Source organism: Mesoplodon bidens (assembly GCF_964165515.1).
Source record: "Mesoplodon bidens genome assembly, chromosome: 8".
NCBI lineage: Eukaryota > Metazoa > Chordata > Mammalia > Artiodactyla > Ziphiidae > Mesoplodon > Mesoplodon bidens.
In genome coordinates this window covers 58,135,595-58,160,553 of record NC_138165.1, presented here as the reverse complement: position 1 = coordinate 58,160,553, position 24,959 = coordinate 58,135,595, and the positions used below count along the sequence as shown (strand labels likewise).

General features: G+C 37.1%; 1 protein-coding gene and 1 long non-coding RNA gene across 2 annotated transcripts in view; one reads left to right on the top strand and one right to left on the bottom strand.

Annotated features, from left to right (window-relative positions):
* LOC308622068 overlaps positions 1 to 24,959 on the bottom strand; it is a 192,402-nt gene that overhangs the window by 82,645 nt on the left and 84,798 nt on the right. The window lies entirely within an intron of this gene.
* The window catches only part of HNMT (histamine N-methyltransferase), a 35,730-nt gene that overhangs the window by 3,396 nt on the left and 7,375 nt on the right, over positions 1 to 24,959 (top strand). The window contains exons 2-5 of the mRNA XM_081242226.1: positions 3,684 to 3,736; positions 19,565 to 19,672; positions 20,717 to 20,847; positions 24,337 to 24,430. Coding sequence (XP_081098352.1) covers positions 3,684 to 3,736; positions 19,565 to 19,672; positions 20,717 to 20,847; positions 24,337 to 24,430 — 386 coding nt within the window. The remainder of the gene's footprint in view (positions 1 to 3,683; positions 3,737 to 19,564; positions 19,673 to 20,716; positions 20,848 to 24,336; positions 24,431 to 24,959) is intronic.

Genomic DNA, 24,959 nt, shown 5'->3' with positions numbered 1-24,959 from the left:
GGGTGAGGATGGTTACAGCATACAGCTGTAAATAGTAAAGTTTGTTGTTGTAACATATAATGCCTTTAGATCCTTGCCCAGAAAATAGCAAGTTTTCAATAATTCTTAGTTATCATCATAATATATGAAATAGGATGATAATAGTATCTAACTCATAGAGGAGTTGTAAGAATTCAAAGAGTTAATTCACTACAGATGACCAACAGGCACATAAAAAGATGCCCAACATTGCTAATTCTTAGAGAAATGCAAATCAAAACTACAATAAGGTACCAACTCACTCTGGTCAGACCATCATTAAAAAGTCTACAAATAACAAATGCTGGAGAAGGTGTGGAGAAAAGGGAACCCTCCTACACTGTTGGTGGGAATGTAAGTTGGTGCAGCCACTATGGAAAACAGTATGGAGGTTCCTCAGAACACTAAAAATAGAATTACCATATGATCCAGCAATCCCACTCCTAGGCATATATTCAGGCAAAACTATAATTCAAAAATATACATGCACCCCTATGTTCATAGCAGCACTATTCACAATAGCCAAGACATGGAAACAACCTAAATGTCCATCAACAAATGAATGGATAAAGAAGATGTGGTACATACACACAGTGGAATACTACTCAGCCATGCCATTTGTGGGACTTCCCTGGTGGCGCAGTGGTTAAGAATCTGCCTGCCAATGCAGGGGACATGGCTTTGATCCCTGGTCCAGAAGATCCCACAAGCTGTGGAGAAACTACGCCTGTGCACCACAACTACTGAGCCTGTGCTCTAGAGCCCGCAAGCCACAACTGCTGAAGCCTGCACACTCTAGGGCCCACGTGCCGCAACTACTGAGCCTGCATGCTGCAGCTACTGAAGCCTGTGCTCCTAGAGCCCATGCTCAGCAACAAGAGAAGCCCCTGCAGTGAGAAGCTGTGCACTACAACAAAGAGTAATTAGAGAAAACCTGCACGCAGCAACAGAGACCCAATGCAGCCAAAAAAAAAAAAAAAAAAGAAATAACGCCATTTGCAGCAACATGGATGCAACTAGAGATTATTACACTAAGTGAAATAAATCAGAAAGAGAAAGACAAATGCCATATGATATCACTTATATGTTGAATCTACAGTGTGACACAAATGAACCTACCTAGGAAACAGAAACAGAATCACGGACACAGAGAACAGACTGGTGGTTGCCAAGGAGGAGGGGGTTGGGGGAGGGATGGAGTGGGAGGTTGGGGTTAGCTGATGTGAGCTTTTTTTTTTTTTTTATAAATTTACTTATTTATCTATTTATTTATTTTTGGCTGCCATGGGTCTTCGTTGCTGCGTGCGGACTTTCTCTAGTTGAGGCGAGCAGGGGCTACTCTTCATTGCGGTGCACAGGCTTCTCATCGCAGTGGCCTCTTCCGCTGTGGAGCACAGGCTCTAGGCACACAGGCTCAGCAGTTGTGACACACGGGCTCAGTACTGTGGCACGCAGGCTCAGTACTTGTGGCTTGTGGGCTCTAGAGCACAGGCTCAGTAGTTGTGGCGCATGGGCCCAGCCACCCCGCGGCACGTGGGATCCTCCCGGACCAGGGATCGAACCTGTGTCCTCTGCATCGGCAGGCAGACCCTCAACCAATGCACCACCAGGGAAGTCCCAGATGTGAGCTTTTATATACAGAGTAAATAAACAACAAGGTCCTACTGTATAGCACAGAGAACTATATTCAGTATCCTACGATAAACCATAATGGAAAAAATATAAAAAAATAATGTATATATATGTATAATTGAGTCACTTTGCTGTACAGCAGTAATTAACACAACATTGTAAATCAACTATACTTCAATAAAATTTTTTTTTTAAAAAGAGTTAAGTCATATAAATCACTTAGCTGTGCCTGGAATAATAATAATAAGTTGAGTGCTTGTCATGTGCAGATACATTTCTAAAAGATTCACATCAGTTATATCATTTAATCCTCACAACTCCTCCATAAGGCAGATACTATAATTATAACCCTATAAGGTAGGCGGTATTATTATCCTATTTCTTAGAATCAGTAATAAAGGTACAGAGAAGTTAAATAACTTGCTCAAGGTTACATACTAGAAGCTAGGCTTTCAACCTAGGTGCTCTGTAACCTCGCTATGCTAGCTAGTGATAGAAGCATTTTTAAGAATTAACCAAGAGCACAGACAGGGATGGGTGTATTAGGACTCATGATTATGAATTGGAAGATAATTAGAACTGAGAAAGGCAACTCATTCATAGGTGTCCTTGACTCTGTGTTTCCCAGTGTCCTTAAGAACTCTGCTTCAATCTGTCTTCTTCCTATTACTCTGGGCAGGCTCTTCACTTTAGCCAAAAACTAGGCTTCTTTTCCATCCTGAAGCACAAACAAACAAGCACCATTCTTTCAGTTCATGTTTCCTCTCTAGCAGTCTCCCTTTTTCGTTCTCACTCTTTCATCCTTTTTCAAAAGTCTCTAGATCTTCTTCTTCTTTATTGAGTTCACTTTTAATCCCATTGCCATCTGACTCCTGCCCTCAACCACCTTTTAAAGCTGCTATTATCAAAGATATTCATATTGCCAAATTCAATGGAGAGTTGTCCTTTTTTTATGTTCTAGTAGTACAGTCTGCCACGTACAATGGCCTTTTCCTTCTCTAATTCTCTTATCATCTCTCTGAGCTTTACTGCTTTCCTCTCTGTCTTCTTTGTGTGTTCCCCATTATCCCTTGACTTTTAAAAGTTGGTATCTTGTCATAATCCCACTGCTCTTCTCTTTGCTATACCCTTGGGTGATAGAATCTATTCTCCTAGTTTCGACCATTACTATATGATAATTCTCCAGAACACATCATCAATCCTGATCTCTCTCCTACCCAGCTTCAATCTTGCATATCCAAATGTCTGTTGAATTCAGATTTATCAAAACCTCCCCCTAAAAAAACACACAAAAAACTGACAAAACATAAACTTGCCATAAAATCATATTGTCCAGCTTCCTTTTCAATACCACGCTTCACCCAGTCATCCAAATTCTCAACGTGGCAGGCATTGTGCACCTCGTCCTTTTTCTGACCCCTCATTTTTTTTTTTTTTTTACATCAGTTTAAAGAAAGTCCTACTGTTGCATCCCAGTCCATCAATTCCACTCTATCTCTGCATAGAGCCATAATACTGGGCTTTTTTGTCTCACATTTCAACTTAAGAGCAAAGTGGTCTTTTCATTTTTATGTATCAGTGCTTAGGATAGGCACATAATAAATGTTTAATAAACATTTGTTTATTGAAAGGAAGTTAGCAAGAAGAAGGAAAGGAGGCAAATATCAGAGAGAGTATGAATCACCTTAGCCTTTCTCCCATCTACAATGAATGGCTTATATATTACCAGACTCAAAGCCCACTTTTTCTGTTTTTGTTCTCCGAACAATCTTCAAACAAATGCTATTTCCTACCTCTGAGATGTTTATAGTGCTGTTTCTAAAAGTATCCCAGTTCAACATTGGTAATAAGTGGAACCTTCTAAAGATTTCTGAAGACAGCAATATAACCACTGAAATGATTGAGGCCTTTCTTGTTGGCCTAGTTTTTGTTCACTGTAATTTTAGTCTGTTCTCTTCAACTAGACTTGATAATCAGATTTTACAAACCACCTGGCACATTTTCCTTAAACTACATTTTTTTTTCTTTTTCAGTATTGGAGACACAAAATCTGAAATTAAGATTCTAAGCATTGGTGGAGGTGCAGGTATGAATAACACATTTTAAAATTTGTATTTCGCTCCAAACATCATGCTGTCTGACAGCAATATTGTTCATTCTTTAGGAAAGCCATTTTCCTTTGCTTTTGGCAGAGATTAGTTTATTAAAACTAGTAAGAGACATACTACTTCAACTAAGATTAATGTCCGCATAGATTTATAGGGTTTAGGACATCGGCCTTCATTATTATCTATGATATGGATATGTGTGGCTTTCTTATTTTTTTATATAAATGGAAAAAATATAGGATAACTTTGAGGATAACTTTGATCCAAAATGATTTAACTGTTCACAGAAAAGGGAAATTTCATAAGACATTCCTTAAGCTTGTGCCACTTAAAGCAAGGTCCATAGACTGGTTAATGGTTTGCAAACTATTACTGGTGCATGAGAAGATAAGTGTGCACTGGAATGTAAATCAATGCACAGCTCCTTTCACTGAGAAAGCATTGCTATGGGGAAAAATATGCTTAATGACATAGTTAATTTACACTCTTGTGACCCCACTCTTTTTGAGTTGCACTGGTCTAAACCATTCCCTTCCTCTGGCTCAGTTCTAAAGCTGCCCTCTAAGAATTCAGCACACTCCCCAACTCCCTTTCGTAAGCAGTTCATGTTCTCATTACTTAGAGCCAGTGCTTTTATCCTAGGGGAAATGGGAAGTCTGGAAAGACAGGTTAATGTGGGTGTAGTTTCTGACTCTGCCACTAATGAATTGTGTGAACTTGGCTGAAACATAAGCTTCAGTTTGCTCATCAGTAAAATGGGAACAGTGAATTGTCTCATAGGTTTGTAGTGAGGTTTATATAGATTAGTTTATAAAGTGCTTCTATAAGGTGGAGGTAGGTCCTTTCTGCAAAAATAAAACAAGAAAATTCATCTCCAGACTTTGCCTCATATCAAACTCCTGAGTAGTATTTGCTTTACTTTTAAGTTGCTAGTCATCTGGAGGTCCGAGTTAACATAATAATAATATATATATTATATAATATATATGATATATTAATACTATAATAATATAATATGGTCATATATTATTTATAATATATAATATATCCATATATAATAATATATAGTCATATATAATATTTAAACATATTATTCATATGTTTATATCCTTATTATTGTTTTCATTTGAAATAACCATGGAGTGATGGTTAGTATAGGTTACAACTTGGTAACAAGTGGACACTACATTACCACTGGTCACATAGTGCCAAATGGTAATCTCTTGAGTCTTCTAAGGGTAATGTTCTAATCCTACATGAATGAGTTGAATTGTGCCCATCTTAACACAAAGATAACCAAGAGCCCTCTAATGGAATAGGATAGCTAGTTTTTGATGTCATCATTTGCTCATTTTTCATAAAATACACTGTAATATAATGTAATAAGGACTGACTCTTAAAATAATTCTACATTATTATCATCTTTCACCAAGAAAACAGAAACCAACAAGGACAGGTAATGAAAGATACTGTCATGAATGATCTAATACAGTGTGTTTAAGCTAAAATACTCTATTATTGCTTGTGATATTTTATGTCCTAAGGTTTATAAGAGTGATGAATTGCCCAAAGAGTGTCCTATTAATTCGTTTAACCAAGACAGTCATTTTCAGTGTGTTTTGCAAATGAATTTCAGGCAACCACAGGCAATGAGACTATCATTTGATAGTGTCACTTGTGCTTGGACAAGAAAAGAAGCCCTACAAGGAAAAGTAATTAAAAACAATCTCTACCGTGGCCAAGTTAATTGACCTTTTAATATAAAGTTAATTGAATTTCTAATGTAAATTTATCAAGATGCTTATAAGCTATCTAGAGAAAGGAACATTTGCCCCACACAGTGATTCCTTACATAAAGGTGCACATAGGGGCTAATACAGAGAACTTTTCCAAACAGAGGAAGCAGCACTTGGTGTTCTTCTGACTGAGCCCTAACATTGTATTAATAACAAGCTCTGCCTTGGGGAGAATATGGGTGCCCTTTAAGCTCATTCTTCATAAGAAACTGATCAGAAACATAAGAACTGCAAGAGAAATTCAAGCTGTAAATACTTAGTCTTCACTGCTCAAGTAAGTTACATGAAATCAAAAGCAAGGCACTTAAAACCCCTAGGTCTAGAGGTCCTTGGCATGAAAGAGTAGTGTTTTGGGGGAAAGGACACCTCACTCAGTTAGTCTGAGTGCTTATATACCAACTGGGAGATGCTTATCTAATAATCTGTCATTGCCTAACTGCAAGGACTGCGTGCGCAGAAGAAAAATACATTATTATATAGTGAGGAACTTCCTGTACTTGCCTTAGAGAAATGGGTTTGCCGCATGTTTCACAATCTACAGTGTGCCTGAGACTTTTGCATTATCCTGTGGCTTAGGTATCCTCCCAAATTAGTGTCTGAATTCCAGTCCCTGGCAAATGAGGCCATTGGCCCCATCTGACACCTTGTACTCGGCTCCCATAATGCATTTTACAGGATTCTACTCTGGTTTTAGCTTATGGGCCTCTCTGGTTTTACTTCCTGGATGTTTTCTTTTGGATGTCCATATACCTACAGATCCTCTTCTGCATATCTTTGGTGCAAATACTCTCTCTATATTTGTAATTGTGATACCATTCTCACCATCATGATGAAAAAACACACCAAAAGCAAACAAACTAAAAACTTCCCTAAATCAAATTGCTGCATTTATATCACTTAATGTTCATATTCTTTGGGGGCCTGTTTGATTTTCTTCTCGGAAGCATGAGCAGGGGCTGCTATGTACCCTATCTGTCTTCTGTCTCTTCTATAGAGGTTGGTATTTGGGTGGAGAGGGATTTCATAATTTAAGAGAGAATGTAAGGTTTTAGAAAAAGGTGTTTGGGGCTTCCCTGGTGGCGCAGTAGTTGAGAGTCCGCCTGCCGATGCAGGGGACACGGGTTCGTGCCCCGGTCCAGGAAGATCCCACATGCCGCAGAGTGGCTGGGCCCGTGAGCCATGGCTGCTGATCCTGCGCATCCAGAGCCTGTGCTCCACAATGGGCCACAACAGTGAGAGGCCCGCATACCGCAAAAAAAAAAAAAAAGAAAAAGAAAAAGGTGTTTGGCAATTCAGTTCAGAAGCCAAGCAATTATTAGGGCTCTGAGCAGTTCAAAAGAAAGGAAGTTGATGGAAAACTTTTCCAGGTCTTCTTACTTACTTACTTCCAGTAAGTGATCTACTACATCAGTGAAATACAATTGATAAGCAGCACTGTTATTTATAGATTATATATTTAATGTTAGGAGAATGTTTGAAATAAATATTATATGTATCCACAAAATAAAGAGAGGAAATCAGGAGAAAAACAAATCATGTACAGAAATATAGACCATATAGTTTTTACAAAGGCCAAATAGAGAAGTGTAACTCTGTATGTGTATGTGCATAAGTTTGTATGCTTTCATGAAACAAAGTGAGCAATGGGAATGCTTTACTTTATTTGAGGTCTTAGAGTATTCATATCATGCTTATTTCAACAATTTTTTTTTTTTTTTTTTTTTTTTGGTGGCCTGTGGGATCTTAGTTCCCTGACCAGGGATCGAATCCGTGCCCTCGGCAGTAAAAGCACTGGACCGCCGGGGAATTCCCAATTGTTTTTAGCTATTGAGAGCAACCGCATTGTATTCTAAGTCTCATAGAACATGCTTTTTTGGTCCATCTTCAACACTGATGCTTCTTAAAATTAAACCACCCAATGGAGCTTCTTCATTATTCAACTTTTGATGAGTGTTGTCTTTATGTTTGATGGTACATGAAGAAAAAGAAACCCATACTCTTTTTGGTAAGGGAGAATGCTGTTAATTTATAGTGCACATTTTATACATGGAAAAAGGTTCCAGAAGGAGTAATGGGCAATGTTTTCTCCTTGCTCTGGGCTTTGCTTCAAGGATAATCATTTTATCTGCTGCATTGTTCAGTTCTTATGTTCAAATGCAAGAAAATTTTATAAGGTTTAGACAGGACTCAAATAATCTCATTTTATCCAGCTCTCTACTTTTATTTTTATTAACCTATTATGTACCAACTCAGGTGTCATAACTTATATAATAGTATATATATAAATTTTTAATCCACTGAAGCAATTCACATATGAAACACAGGTGGTATAAACCCTTTTATAACATTTTTTGGAAAATAATTATGCTGACATATGTTGAGTTAGGTTGTCTTCTTATTCTGTAATATATAGACACCAACATTACTACAGAGATTAAAAAACAGAAGAGAATTTAGAGACCATCAATACCCCCATTCTACAAACAAAAAGCCTGAGAACCATCAAGGCAGAATAAAACCCAAGTCTCTTGATTGTAGTCCAGTCCAACAAACTGTACTAAATAGATATAAAAGTTAATTATCGACTTGGCAAAAGAGAGATTCGGTATTTAGTAAAGACCAGCTATTTGAAAATCTAATTTTATCAGATTATTAATCTTGTTTCCTTTCATAAATGACATGTTAAGGTGACCCTGAAGTTTAAGCTAGGTGGATAGAAGTAGAAAAATGTAATTAAGGCAAGAACTGGAAGAGCCAGTGTATCCAGTTTAGAAGTAGGAGCTGGTAGGAAGCAAAGGTTAATGTTTCCAATGGTCTAGAGTAATCCAACAGTCTGTATCAGCAACTAAGGAATGACTGGGGAAATATAGGGAATTGGGGGATTTTCTTTGCATAGAAAAAGAATTTGAATGTGCTTATTGTCATCTTCAGATATTTCCTATTGAGCAAACCACAGAATATTTGCCCATAAAGGGCCAGTGGTTAAAAGAGGGAGATTTCTTTGTTCCGTATTAGAATTTACTAATGATCAAACCTGTTCAGAAATGAAAGCACACATCTTGGGATATAAAGAGCAGTCACTCTAGGAGTACTAGCTTAGGCTGGAAAAACACTTTGCACATATGCTATGGAAAGGAATCAGGCACTGATTTCTTGGATGTTTGGGCCATTAAAGGTGCTTTCAGTCCAGAAAATCTATGATCTTATGAGTAACCTTCCAGAAAGAGGTAGGCATTTCTCCAGAGTGGTGTGGCTAACACCATGTTTGGTTATACTGAAGAAGTAGAGTTTAAATAGGACTTCTAGACATGCAGACGATTTTTGTCTGGATTCTAATTGCTTTCTAACTTGACATGAGTAAGAACTGTTTTACTTATGTGAAGCATGCTAGCACTTATTCCATAACCGGAAGGATATGGACTCTAGTCAATTATTAATCTGTAGGATTTAGGACTGTCTACTTCAGATAATTTGGGGCATCAGATATAAAGTATTGTTAAAGGCATTCATAATTATGTTATTTTGAAAAAAACTATTCTACATATATAAATTCAGCAAAATAGTTTACCTCATTTTATTGTATTTAAAACTTTCAGTGAACATGAAAGTACTGTTAAAGACAGACACAGTACAGAATGGAGAGACGTGAACATAATGCTACAATACTGGAGCCACTGTCATTAAAACGAAAATAAACAAGATTGTTTTGGCTAATTCAATAAGGCCTGAAACAGGAAAATGGGGATAATGAGCAGAGTGAAGACAAAACTATCATTATCTGCAGATTAAATGACTGTATACTTAGAAAAGCAAATAAACTCAGTTGTATAGCCTTAAAATTAATAAGAATGCAGTAATGGCCTGATAAAGGTAAAATAGGAAGAAAACAATATGGTAGATACACATTTCTTTTTTTGTCAACATCTGAGTGTTTTTCATTTACAGTTTTGATTATTTTACAATGTACTAGAAAGTCTGTGGCATGTGGTTATGTGTAATTTTGCTGAAGGACAAGTTCATATCTTCCCAGTTCTTGTGCCAGTTTGGGACACAGTCTCTTAGTCGGTGAATATGCTTCTACTTGACATACACTATTGAATAGAACTTTGTGTGATTTAATACACACAGTCACGTAACCCTGGTGTAGGGTGTGTGCTGTCATCCTCATTTTATACATGGTGAACCTAATCATATATGCCACAAGGGGATTGGGGGTCCTAGAGATTGGGGTCAATGCCCAAGGTCTTTTGAGGCTTTGTCTCTATTAACGATAACAAACTGATAGAAATGGTAAAAAAAAAAAAAAAAATACTGGATTGCTGAGCTACTAATATATTCAGTACAAAATATAAGAAACCTATTTGAAGAAAAGTTCAAATTTTTACTGAGAACAATTTGAGAAGATTTAAAAAGCAAATATGCAATAGTGATGAGGTTACAGTGACATGAAAGCTTTCATGTACAAAAGGTAAGAGTTTGAAATGAAACGAAGTTTTCCTGAAAGTAGCGTGGCATTATATATCAAGAACAGTTCTGATATTCATCTATTGCAGAAGGCCCTTGTGATGCTCGTTGTTAAAATACTGACATACTTGGTAAATAGCCAATCCCTGATGTCCCAACACAGCCCCTGCTGCTGCTTCAGCCTCTCCTCATAGATTCTGTACATCCTCTCCACCCACCCTGTACCTCAGCCCCCCACCTCCAAGAGTTCCAGCAATTGGACTGGTCTTGCCTACCCAGAGGGCCCCTGAGAATGTTCTTTAGTTCTTTAGCCTGCATCCTTTCTCAGCAGCTAGCTTCTGACACCTGTTTTTTTGTTTGTTTTGTTTTATTTTATATCACCAAAGATCAAGGATTTCATTCTAATCATTAATTCTGGTTCTTGGAATTAATCTGCAAAGAGATTTTTGCACAAAAATTCACAGTTCATTGTCAGATGCTTCAGAATAGCAAAAAAACTTAAAGCTAAGTATAACTATACATATAAAACTATATATAAAAATGTATTTCTATGTATAAATACATATTCATATATATTTCCACATATAAATGCACACATTTATATATTTTTTAGATATATACTTTTATTTATATTATATATAAAAGGTTAATAATGAAATTGATTATTCCACATACCCGTTTTTGAGAATACGAATAGCACTTTCAAATAAATTTTGATATATTCATGGTTTAACTCTCAAGTGGGAAAGTCAAAATAATTCTTATACATAATAATCATAACGGGTAAACTAAAGAAAATTATTTCCTCAAAGGGGAAAAAAACAACTTAGGAGAAAATAAACCAAAACATTAACCTTTGCTCTCTCCAGTAGTGAGATATTTATTTTATTTTTACTTTACACTTCTATGTCTTGAGTTTTCTATAGTATTAATTTTACAGCCAGGGACAGGAAAAATAAACCCAATTTAAGTTATAATTTTATAGTTGATGAGAGATGATGGTAAAGAATAGACTCACTGACTTCTGACAGTTCCTTCAGCTGTTTGGCTGATGCCCAAAGCACTGCTCTGACACACGTTTTCATGACAATTTTCCTTTGGCTATTTCTGACTCACCAGTAATAGTATTGCACCCATACGAATACTTTAAGAACAATCTCGCTTGTGTTGTAGCGTAGCAGAGCTTTTCTTTAGAGTCCATCTGTTCTCCCATGGCTGCTGCGAGGACATGGTGACCATGGTGATGAAAGTGAGGGTGATGTGGATCAAGAGGATGGTGGTTGTCAGCTCTCTGGTCCTTCAGGTCCTTGATGTTTTCTGTTGATTATTTCTTGCTTTTTTTTTCTACAAGGGTAACAAGCTCTCAGACTTTAGGCACACTAGGGTGGAAAATTTTCCTCAGCAACATTTGTGTTTTAACCACTATTAATGTGGCGGGCCAATGGTGTAAGGGTCAAATGAGAGATCGTGAAGGTTAAGAGCGCGTAAGAACACGGATGCATGCTGATATTGATGAAATCACACCAACTACGTGTTTATCTTGGACTAACTTTGTCAGCTCAAGTAGTTTCATCTTATAAATCGTGTCTTTGGGCATGATGAAGGTAGAAGAAAGTTGCTACTTTATTAAGGGTAATTCAATAGAACTTATAAACATCATAATATGGTAGGTATAGAATGTACCTCTCTATGTATGTGCTGAAGTAGCAAATATCTTTATGTTTAAAATGTATAAATTGAAAGGTAAGGCAAAACGCAGTCTTTTTTGAGTTGTTTATGAAATATCTCTACACTTCAGTGTTCAGCACCCTTTGGGACATTTTCTCTATGTTTGTGTTTCATAGAACATTTTGGTAGCATGGCTTTTCTTCTGAAGTTGCAAAGCAATCAGGCAGTATTGTTCCTGGGCCAACAGCCAGAAGACACATGAGAGTAAATGGCAATGCCCTTTTGGCTCCGAATTTATATTTATAATCCCCTTCCTGAGACTCTCCATCTATTTTAATATTCTACTCTTGTCTTTCCATACTGACAGAACTGCCTCCATATTGAGGCTCCCAGGGGGGCAAAAGAGAGAGAGAGAGAGAAAAGAGAAGGGATCTCACCAAGAATGTTTTACCTTTTACACTGCAGCTCAGAATCAGATTGTTCTTGTTCTGGTTGCAAACCCATAGCTGAAATTATTTTTCATCACTAAGCAGAGAGTTATCTGGGCAATTTTTTTCCCTAGAAACAATTTTTTTGTGCCTGATACTCTAGTAGAGGGAAAAAGGAAGATTGTAATCTTAATGCAACTGTAATAGAATAAAATTTTTCCTGCTGATACTCTAAAGAATTCACATATATTTTGATATTAGAAATGAAGCAAGAATAGACGGAAATCAAATGGCTGGAGATAACTTGACCAGTCTTTAATCCTCCATTTTCTTGGCATGGAGGATGTTCTTATTTGGGGCAGCCCCAGGGTTCTCAAGCTGGGCTTTGTGTTTCATTGAATGTAGCTCAGTCAGAAAGACAAGCCATCACGAATACATGATGAGTGCTCTTTCACAGTGTCATTTTATTATGGAGCTGCCCATTTAGAAAGGCAACTCTTCATTTCCTTCTTTCCCAGTCTCCTTCAGCCTTCTCTTAAATGTCACCTTTTCCTGGAGGCTTACATGACCACCCAACTGAAAATCACAGAGCTTCCCCTCATGGCTTCCCCTTGCTATTTTTTGCCTTGGTTTTCTCCATGGGACTTATCATCATCCATAATGGTTGGATGTTTTTGTCTATTTTATTCATTGCTGTATCTCCAGTGATTAGAACCTAGCATTTAGTAGGTGCTTAAAAATATTTGTTGAATTAATGTATAATAACTTTAATTTATTGAATTATTACTATATATCATGAACTGTGGTAAATTATCTCCATATAATGCCTTTAACATTCAGAGTGACCCTGCAGAGTAGACGATATTATCCCTAATTTACAGATATGCAATTTAAAGGGCAGAGATATTAACAAATTTGCATAAGATATTTCTAGTGAATACTAAATTTGAGTTCAATTTTCTCTATAGCCTCTAACTATTCCTTTTCATATTTTTTTTTCCTTTTTAATCAAATGACCTCAGATTTCAAGCAAAAAGGCAACATTCCTCTGCTATCTCATGAAATATATCCTTGAAATTCAGGGAGTAGAGAAAAGTTGTCTGGAAGATAATATCCCTACCTTTTCCCTATTTTTGAACTTTTTAAGTTCCACTGTCAGGTTTCAATTATATGTCGCTCTTCAAATATAGGTATGATGCATTTAAAATATGGCCCATGTGAAAGCAAGGTATTATAACCACAAAAATATCTGACTGTGAAATTAAGTAAAACACTCAACTTAGGTCAGAAAGGAGACATGGGAAGTCATACTATATAGTTGTAGCTGATTTGAGGGACGGAGTAGTACAAAGGAAAGAGATTTGCAAGGAAGGAGATTTTAAAAACTTAGTTTTCATTTAACTTCCCAAATCAAAAAGTCAGGATAGAAAATAACACAGGAGTGAACAGAACAGAAAAAAAAAAAAAAAAAAAAACCACCCACAACCCAGCCTAATAGAAAAAAAAACACAAAAAAACAAACAAAAAAAGCAACCCACAACTCAGACTAATAGAAAATAATCTTTGATTCATGCTGACACATGTTTGGATTTTCCTAACTTTGCTCAAGGTCCACATATTGATCAACTGAGAAAATCAGTTACATCATCATAAAATGCCCAGACTCCAAAATCATTAATTTGTTTTGCTAGTCACAAAAGGGGGTGCGGGAGGGAAGGAAAGAAAAGAAAAAAAAAAAAGAAGGATGGTATATTGAAAAGAGTTTACTTAATCCCTATAATTTTTCCATTTGTCACAGGAAACTTTGCAGATTTTGTTCCAAAGCTTTAGGGGGAAACATGTAATAATAAGGCTTTAGTTAACTCAAACAACTGCTGGCCTAAAGGCTTAGGATGTCATCAATAAGTAGTCTACAATTGCCAGAATTATGATCAAGCAATGCCTAACGAGAGATCATATATGAAAGGAGACTGACTATAAAATGAATAAGTACTGCCTTATTCCTCTTAAATATTGTTTTCTGGACCTGAAAGTTAAGATTTCCAGAAGGCTCTGCAATGCACAATAAAAGCAACAGACTGCTGGCTTCCACATTTCTTTTGTTTACCCTGAATTTGTGGAGAATTTCTGAGTTATTTGACTGATTCATTTCTAGTTTACTTTCCCCCATTCTTTTGGCATATTAGTTTGGCTTGGGTGCTCTTTAAAAGCCTTTATAGGGCATTTAACGTCTGATACTGGAACACATTCATAATGTTATGGCTCCTATTCAGAAGGATTCAGCCAAGAAAGAACAAATAATCTTCTTTCTTTTTTTTTTTTCATTGTTTGAATCTCTTTACTGTTGGCTCATGGTACTATAGGGTCTGATAACCCTTCACATGCTTTTCAGTGATTAATGATCAACCTGCTCAGTTGCTTAATCTAGCATTTTAGAGTCCTTGATACTTTTTAACAAACTCATTGGAATCAAGCCTTTGCTAGTGAATAAAATAAGTGAATTAAAGCAATAATTCAGATCAGGGAACACAAGGTTTTATCTGTGTTGCCAACTCCAGTCAAATAACTGGCAGCTTCTGTCTGAAGGATTCTGATGTTACTGCTAGGCTCTGTGAGAAAGACTACCGAGGTAGTTAGTGATGTGTGGAAGAGTTCATGCCTAAGAGTCAGTCAGATGAAGTGAGGCAGTGAGGGAAGAGTCTTCCTGGCAGAGGAGAGAGCACAGGCAAAATGTATGGAAGAGTCATGATGTCAATGGGGGAGGGCGAGGGGGAGAGCGAAGCGTAGAAATCCAAGAAATTCAGGGTTCCTAGAGACAAGAGTTTCAAAACATGAAGTTGTGAGAGATGAGAATAAGAAAGCAGGCAAGGTGGTCTGTGCTCAGTTAAGGAGTTTGGACTTAATCCAGTTGATTAGTCATCAGAAGGTTTTAACCTCAGAAATATTGGGCTTGCTTATTAGCTCAGGGTTTTAAATGGTTGTTGTAGTGATGGCTTTGAGGGAGACAAAGTTCAGCAGAGACAGGCTGAATGTTTAGGTTATTATTTTAGTATTCCAAGAGATAGGTAATTTGGGCCTAAACAAGGACATTGCTAGTATGGATGGAAAAGAGGAAGTAAAGAAACATTTAGCAGGAAAACTTACAGGTGGCCAGGGAGGGAAGATGAAGAAAAGAGCAAAGCTTGGATGTCTGGATGGAAAGTAAACAGTATAGGTGATGTATCAAGAAAATATTTGTAACTAAATTTATTTAGAACTGAATGCTACATGTTTAGACTGTAATACTACAGAACATCTGAACTACCTCTCCACTGACTCTCTTTTTTTGGGGAAAGAGGTTCATATAAATAATTTTTTTAAATGCTTTTCTCTTATTTCTGAGTGATACAAGAATGCAAACTACATATGGTATGAGATTAAGGAATATATTGTCTTATGGGAGATCTCTCTCTCTCTCTCTCTCTATATATATATATATATATATAATCTCACAATAAGAAATAATAGAGTCTGTTATAAATAACAAACATAACACAGAAAATAAGTGTCTTATGAGCATGGTGACATTGTTTATTGTCAAACCCAGGATACTTTTAAGAGTGAGAGTGGGAGGGAGTAAAAGGAGTAAAATTATTACAGTTTTTTGAAATATTTATTTATTGAACAAACTGTTTTTATTATATCAGTCAATTTATAAAATAGTTCTTTTATGTCATCAAAAAGTTTACGAATAACAAATGTTGGCAAGGATGTGGAGAAAAGGGAACCCTAGGACACTGTTGGTAGGAATGTAAATTGGTGCAGCTGCTATGGAAAACAGTATGGAGATTCCTCAAAAAACTAAAACTAGAACTATCAAATGATCCAGAAGTTCCACTCCTGGGTATATAGCCAAAGAAAACAAAAACACTAATTCAAAAAGATACATGCACCCCAATGTTCACAGCAGTATTATTTACAATAACCAAGATACGGAAGCAACCTAAGTGTTCATCAACAGTTGAATGGATAAGTAAGATGTGATACATATATCACCATGGAATATTACTCAGCCATAAAAAAGAATGAACTTCTGCCATTTGCAACAACATGGATGGACCTACAAGGTACTTGTGCTAAGTGAAATAAGTCAGACAGAGAGACACAAATACTTGGTTATCATCTATACGTGCAATCTAAAAAATAAAATGAAAGAATGAATATAACAAAACAGAAACAGACTCAAAGAGAATAAACTAGTGGTTACCAGTGGGGACAGAAAAGGGGGGAGGAGCAAGATAGACGTAGGGGATTAAGAAGTACAAACTACTATGTATGAAGTAAATAAGCTATATTGTACAGCAGCAAAGGGACTATAGCCAATATTTTACAATAACTACATATGAAGTATAATCTATAAAAATTTTGAATCATTCTGTTGTACACCTGAAAACTAATATAATATTGTAAAGCAACTATATCTCAATACAAAAAACTTTAAAATATAGTTATTTTTTTAAAAAGTATTTTCAGAAGTAAAATTGCAGTGATAATATTTTGTTAAAAATTAAAGAAACTTGGGAAACAAAACCAGATGGGACATTAGCACCAGGAGCAAGTACAACTGTCCCTGGCAAACAAGAAGTGTGGTCACCTGACTTATGAAGTCAGAACTGCATTTTATGTGCTACCCCCTGAGGAAATAATTTCATTATCTCCTCTTGTTATTCATTCATTTTTGCTAGGGACCCAGCAGTGAATGCACAGAAGGTTTGTGTCCACACGTGGGCTTATGCTCTGTAGAGGTTGTTACATGAACCTACGGGTTCCGAGTCTCCATTGCAATTCTAGAATTGTGTCCTCTGTCATTGCCATAGGAGGCGGGACTGGGTGGCTCTATGGTAGAACATTCTGCAGGTTGGGAAAGGGACACGATTGGAACGAGCCCTGGGGATGTGCTAGATACATTCTTCCATTTGGGTAGATCCCACTATCTGAATTTTAAAATGTTGGATTTGGGAGCCTCAGAACTAATGATTTTTTTAATCTAAAATATATGGCTAGGCGCATAGCACAGGGAGATCATCTCGGTGCTTTGTGACCACCTAGAGGGGTGGGATAGGGAGGGTGGGAGGGAGGGAGACGCAAGAGCGAAGAGATATGGGGATATATGTATATGTATAACTGATTCACTTTGATATAAAGCAGAAACTAACACACCATTGTAAAGCAGTTATACTCCAATAAAGATGTTAAAAAAATAATAAAATCATTGCATGTTAATAGAAAAAATAAAATAAAATATATGGCTAGGCTGATAGAGACAAGAACAGAACTTTTGGCCTCTGGGCTTTTGGGGCAAGCTGGAGTTTCTCTATTTCTCATTAGTCCACAGATTTTCCTGTCAGCCTTTTGCCTTAGTTATCTTTTGTACCCTCCAAAAATAATTACTGTAGAGAAAAACTTCCTATGTCCTTTTAGTATTTGGTGTTTTCCTATTTCTTAGTATGAAGTTGTTAGAAAAACAAACACTTCGGAGTCAGACAAGTATGCCTTAGACTTTAGGCACATTAATGTCCCCTCAGTGTCAAATTACTCAAATCACCTTATCTAGTTGGGAACAATACTGTGGCATTTGTGATAGCACTGTGGTCAGGATTAAGTGAGATGTTTCAAGTCAAGTGCCTAGCACAGTGTTTGACAAATAATAGGTGGCCAATAAATGACGGCTAGAATAATGATTAAGGAAGGACTAAAAGGTGTCAGGTTGGTGGGACCGGCTTTGGAGAAAACTGTCACATAGGCTTCTTCATCCTCTGTTTCAGCTTCCTTCCCATATCTTCTCCCACCGTAATCTCCACTGTCTCCCATTACCAGTACTTGGGACTCTCATTATACCATTAGACGGCCCTCTTTTCCTAGTCTAGCATCTTTTGTTCCTGAGTTATCTTCCTCATCTCCTCCTTTTCAGACCTCTCAGTCTTATGACCCATGCTTTTTTCGCCCGCCATATCTAACCTTGGAAAGGTTCTGTTAATGCCATTTATGCCAAAATGTTAAAGACTAATGTCATTTTCATATGCTAGCCTTGCCAGCAGATAAGTCTGTTTTAGTGAAGGTCAACATCATAACTAAGAGAATAAAAGTGCAAACTTAATTTGGAGGCATCAGTAATAGGGAAGGGAGATTTTTAAAGAGAAGGACTCAATGATAACAATAAAAATAATGAACAGCTAATATTTATTAGGTGCCAACTCTATTTTGCACTGTGCTTTATATGCATTGCCTCATTTAATCCTCTCACCCAATAAATTATGTACTATTAACATTGCTGTTTTTCTCATGAGGAAAATGCACCTTGGAGAGATAAAGCAAATTTCCAAAGGTCCTAATACCAAGTAAGCGGATCAGACAGGTTTGGAACTCAAGTCTATCCAACTTACCATCATCTATCCCTCTTACATTAGTCACCTACAGGCTAAATTTTTATCAGGGTAGGTATCTATTTGCTCCTCTTATCATCATTTGCTAGAGCCTAGTGCAGTGCCTGGCACATAGTAAATAATCAATTAGTCATTGGTGCATGAATTAATACATAAATATCTATTCTGCCATAACTTCCTCTCCATTTACCTCTCTGAGATCACCTCTTGCACGGAGGCACGGCCTTGCCTAACATTCCAAAACTGTGAATTGCCAGTAGTCCCACATATACGATTCTGTTTCCTGACTTCCTGTCCTCTCTACCTGCAATTCCCATTTCCCCAGAAGTCCCTGGGCTAACTTCCACTTACCCTGTAACACAGAGCTCAGGAGTGATCTGCCATGAAGCTTTCCCTCTCTCTGGCCTCTTCTCCTATCCTCCCCCTCACCGTCTCCTTTCTCCTTCCCACCTTGGTCCAACCCAGGCAGGGTTCTTTCCATGTCTGTCTATACCACTAGACCATGGTGTTTTTGAGGGCACATGTCTGATATACTTTTTTATCCTTTTTTATACCTGACATATTTTGTATTTGACATATTTTTTGTATGCATCTGGCCTAGCCTAATTTATCAATTCTATGGCATGTTTTTTTCATACTTAACGTCTCTGAAATTGATATACATCTTCCGGTTGATGAAATCTTAAAATTATAATTGACAGTGTTTTTTCTGATTTAGTGATATAAAAAGAAGGGCTGTTTGCATCCTATAATGAAGGGCATCTTAGACTTACTGTAGTATAATAATTGATATTAAATAAAGGCTATATGAGTGAATGAATGAATAGCAATCATAGCCCTCCTCAAATCACATTATTATTCCTACTTACAACTTAGCTGTTCTGCATCATAGACATTGTGGCAGGGCAAAAGCTGAGTATTATTCTTTATTTATGCTGGGCTTTCCTAGAGATAATAAACTCGTTCAAATTATTCTTAATCATTTCTTTCTGGACTGAGGTGATCTGTTCCCTATGCTTTTCTTCCAGGTGAAATTGATCTTCATATCCTCTCCAAAGTGCAGGCTCAATACCCAGGAGTTAGTATCAACAATGAAGTTGTTGAACCAACTGCTGAACAAATCACCAAGTACAAAGGTACTTGTAATCCATGGTGCTGTATATCAAATTCTATTCTGAAAAGCGTGTCATCCCAAATGTGTTCCTTCAATCATTAACAACATAGCTGCTGTGGTATGTTCTTTGTAAGCTTATTGAGAGAAGAACCTGATTAATTTGTTTTCTTGGCAGGAATGACTAAACATCTCAGAATATAAATAGTGATTAGAATCCCCCCCCCTTTTCTTTAACTGACTCTCCATCCCTCCCCTGGTCATCAACTATTATTTTTGATATTTATTCTTAGAGACAGAGTCATTAATTCATTCAGAGGTATTTAAACAGAATCCCTGCCCTTAAAGAGCTTACGTTTCATTGTTTACAGCAGGAAATCAGGAAACATTTCTTTAAAAAGGGCCACATAGTAAGTATTTTAGACTTAGAGGGCCACATGGTCTCTGTCACAACTAATCAGCTCTGCCACTGAAGCCCAAAAGCAGCCATAGACAATACATACACTAATGAGTGCGGGTACGTTGAAATAAAACTTTATAAATACTAAAATTTGAATTTTATATCATTTTTACCTATCATGAAGTATTATTCTTCTTTTGATTTTGTTCAACCATTTAAAAGTGTAATGGCACAAGATATGAAAGAAGCATGAAATCAGAAAGTGGTGTATATTTTTAGCTTGCAGTCTATTTAAAAATAGGTGGTGGGAAGATATGGCCCATGCCATGGTTTGCTGATTCCTGAGTTACAGAATCATATCACCTGTCTTACATCAATTTTCCATTGATAAAATTCACCAGTTGATTTCCCATTAACACTGAGATAATAGTACCTATGTCTGATCAGGATTCTCATAATTATTTCTTATTGACTCCATTCTTTAATTTCATTTAACACTAGAGGAAAAACTAGGATGAACTCTTTGGTCTTCTGGAGATTTATAAAAAAGAAAAATGTGCTTTATATCTGTTATGTATATAACCCTGATTGCATTAAAATTCTAAATGGAAATGGGTTCCGAATTTGCAGTTAAAATTGATGGTGTGCCACCTCTTCTCCGTATTTTAGAGCTTGTAGCCAAGACATCAAACCTCGAGAACATAAAGTTTACTTGGCATAAGGAGACATCATCTGAATATCAAAATAGAATGATGGAGAAAAAAGAACTTCCGAAGTGGGACTTTATTCATATGATTCAGGTAAGAAATATTTATTGTTATATACTCTCAGAAGAAAGATTTTTCAGAAATATTTCAGAGTACCTAATATTTTAACTTTAAAAAGAAAAATGTAAATCTGATTTCTGATTTTACAAGTGACCATTATCTGTCCAAATTGAAGTTAAAGTTGTTGACAATACTAAGAGATTCTCTGTAACATTTAAAAAGCCAGTTTTCTCTCTGCAAAATTCCCCCATAGTTACTGATTTTTTTTTTCAGTGCTGGCTTAACTTTTGTGGGATTGAAAGTTCATAGATAGTAGAGTGTAACACATCCTAACACAATTCTCCAGTAACTCTAATGGTCTGGATGGACCAACATCCCAGAGTTTTTCTGAATCCTCTTGCTTTTGCCTTCTTTTGATGACCTGGCTCGTGTGCACATGACAGAAGGGCAGGCTAGATGATTTCTCAGGTCAACAGAGTGTTACTGACATTAGTCAGTCATTACATAGGAATTTATTTCCATGGTCTAGCACTTATAGTGTATTTCTTGGAAAGGGGGAGACAATTCAGTAGGTGGTATGGGGACATAATTCCAGAGGTCACTGACATATCTGGTTAGCATATAGGTGTATAGGCTTTGGGTGTTGGCTACCATTAAAAGATGTGTATATTTTAGAAATACCACGATGAACAACAAGATGCTTTTTGCTTTCTATAGTCCACAAGCACAGTCATCCCAAAGGAGTAAAGTTTTTAAAATCATAGGAAGAAATGACTCCAAGATCAGCATATCCAGGCAATCCTACATCTTTGCTTTCTTAGCAGACAAAATCTTTTACCTATAAGGGAGTGCTTTACATTGCTCAGCAAACCTATGTTTCTCTACTAGACTTACTTTCCCACCTTCTCATACAGCTGGCCCTTGAACAACACAGGTTCAAACTGCGTGGGTCCACTTATATGTGGATTTTTTCAATAATAAATGCTACATGACTGGATGCAGAACTCCAGAAACAGAGAAACTGCGTATAGGGAGGGCCAACTCTATGTTATGCGTGAATATTTGTGCACAGAGTGTTGGTGCTCCTAACCCCTGCCTTGTTCAAGGGTCACCTGTATAACTATTTCATACCTCCCTCTCTCTCCTTATACCTCCTGTAACCCCTCCTCCACCATTCATTTCCAACTGATGACCTCACGTCCTATTCTGTAGCAAAAAGAGGAACCATCAGGTAGAAAATCATCTTTCACTCTCCAAAATTACAAACATAGCTGCACATGTATGCACCATGTCTTTCTTTCCTCTTATTACAAAAGCCTCCCTTTATCAAAAGCCAATCCCTTGGGCTTCCCTGGTGGCACAGTGGTTGAGAGTCCGCCTGCCGATGCAGGGGACACGGGTTCATGCCCTGGTCCGGGAGGATCCCACATGCCGCGGAGCGGCTGGGCCCGTGAGCCATGGCCGCTGAGCCTGCACATCCGGAGCCTGTGCTCCGCAACAGGAGAGGCCGCAACAGTGAGAGGCCCGTGTACCGCAAAAAAAAAAAAAAAAAAAAAAAGCCAAGCCCTCTACATATGCTCTGGATCCCATTCTTATAAAAAAAAAATTTTTTTTAGCATTTAAAAAAATCTGTATTCTACAAACATACCAGTGAATGCTCTAAATAAGGTAATATGACATAAAACAAAATGAAAACTATATGTAAGACTGTTCTCTTTAGTGTACAGAATTCATGGCAGTTGCTGCACTATCTAGCTACTTAAATACATCTATATCTATATTTATATCTATATCTATATTTATATATATATATATAATTCTTTATAATGTTGCAGCTTCAGAGATCATTCTCCAGTTTCTCTCAAAAGCTCCACGTCTGTTCTTTCCTTCTTATAGCAACTCTGCTTCCTCTGCTTTACTCCTCTGTCCCTCTCCATCTACTCTGCATTTTTCTGTGCTATTTCTCTGTCTCTCTATTGCTCCTTGCGGTCCTAGCATTCTCATGACATCCTTCAACTTAATATTCATAATCAACTGCAGAGATTCTGTGTCTATTAGATCAAATTTCAGAGCATCTGCTATGACCCACCTCCTCTTTTCAGCCAGGTCATGTCATGGATTGTTAGCCATCTTGTGGATTAGCTGCATCTGGGTGCCTGTCTATGTATGGTCCCTGTGATGAACAGCATGGAGTGACATGATGCTAAATATGGCCTGTGATGCTGCACAAGCCGTGTGCAGCTCCATTGTATTTCATTCATTTGTGTGAGAGGGGCAGAGCTTAGGTTGTTTTTGCTTTACGCAATAAATTCTATCATGGCATCTACATAAAATATTGAATTCTTGTTTAAGAGAGCTGAAGATGAGACGTAAGAAGTGTCTATGGGGGTAGATTCCAGTGATGTAAGTCCTTAGGGAAAATTTTCTACTGCCAGTGTTTAATTCCAAGCTCTATCTGTGTTGGGTGGAAAGACCTCTCCCTGCACTTCACCAGAGATGGTTCAGTTATTAAAAATGGGTGGGCTTACTGCACTCTGGGTCAGAAAGAGAAAAACAAATACCGTATGCTAACACATATATATGGAATCTAAAGAAAAAAAAAAAGCTACTGATGAACCTAGTTGCAGGGCAGGAATAAAGAGGTAGACATAGAGAATGGACTTGAGGACACGGGGTGGGAGGGCAAAGCTGGGGAGAAGTGGGAGTAGCATCGACATATATACACTACCGAATGTAAAATAGTTAGCTGGTGGGAAGCAGCAGCATAGCACAGGGAGATCGGCTGGATGCTTTGTGACCACCTAGAGGGGTGGGATAGGGAGGGTGGGAGGGAGGGGATATGGGGACATATGTATGCATATGGCTGATTTGCTTTGTTGTGCAACAGAAACTAACACGGTATTGTGAAGCGATTATACTCCAATAAAGATTAAAAAAAAAAAAAAAAAAAGGGTGGGCTGACTCCTAGCACCCTGGGACCATGCTTGTAACTTTAGGCTTTATCCAGTCCATTTCCCTAGAGAATCTGTCAACATCAAAGCCTGTCACATTTTCCATGATTTTAGAAAAAGCATCTGTGAGCCTACAGTGAAGCTAGTGCAAAGGGCTTAATTTTAAAGCAACGCTCCATGAAATGGAATGTTTTTACGGTGCCAGCACCATTTTTGCCCAGAACTACTAAAACTCACAAAATATAGAGTGAGCATTAGAATTCAGTGCCCCCATGTGGAATGCAGACTGTCTCAAGCTATAAATGTCTGTGTTAATGAAGCCAGAAAGAGTAAAGTTTAAGCTGTTTGACTCTAGTTGAGTAAATACCATAGTTTCCCCTCTCCCCAAATATTTTCTCACACTATTATTCTATCTCTATATATAACATCTTTAATTTTTAAATTTCTTAAGTGTTTCGTTGAATAAAAATCCACTCAACTTGAACCTCAAACCTTCTAGTGAGTATTTAGTCCAAGCAACAAAGACATTGGCATAGAAAAGCATCTTCTTTCTCTCTTCCTTCATTTCTAGGTGCTGTATTATGTAAAAGACATCCCAGCCACCCTGAAATTCTTCCATAGTCTCTTAGCTACCAATGCTAAGATTCTCATTACTCTTGTGTCCGGTAAGTTATTTTCCTTCAGCCTGAATTTTAAAACAGTGATAGCATATGGATGCATGTGTTTGAAGGCAGCTGGTATATTTCATCTTCATTATGAAATTCTTGATTTGGCTTCTGATCAGAGTCAATTAATTAACACAGTATTAGGAAAGTCCTTCACAACAGCTTTCAATTTAGGAGTTCCAGTGGAATTAAATGTCTGTTTACTTCTTTCTCTCGGGAAAATATATCCTTGTTGTCTCTATATAAAAAAATATTTATTTAACATACAGCAAATACAACAGATAGGAATGTTTTTAATGAGACTAAAAATAGTAAATATTTCTATTTACCTCCTTTTTGTCTCTTGAAGTCTCTTTCTCTTCTGTGATGTTTATTAATAAATATCAATAAAATAAAGGTTTAAATATTTGGGACACTATCATACTTGATTAATTTGCATTTCTAGAACCATTATCAATGTTGTTCATTTAGGTTTTCTCAAATAAGTATCAAAAATGGTCTACTTGTTTTGTTTTGTATTGTCATGTTA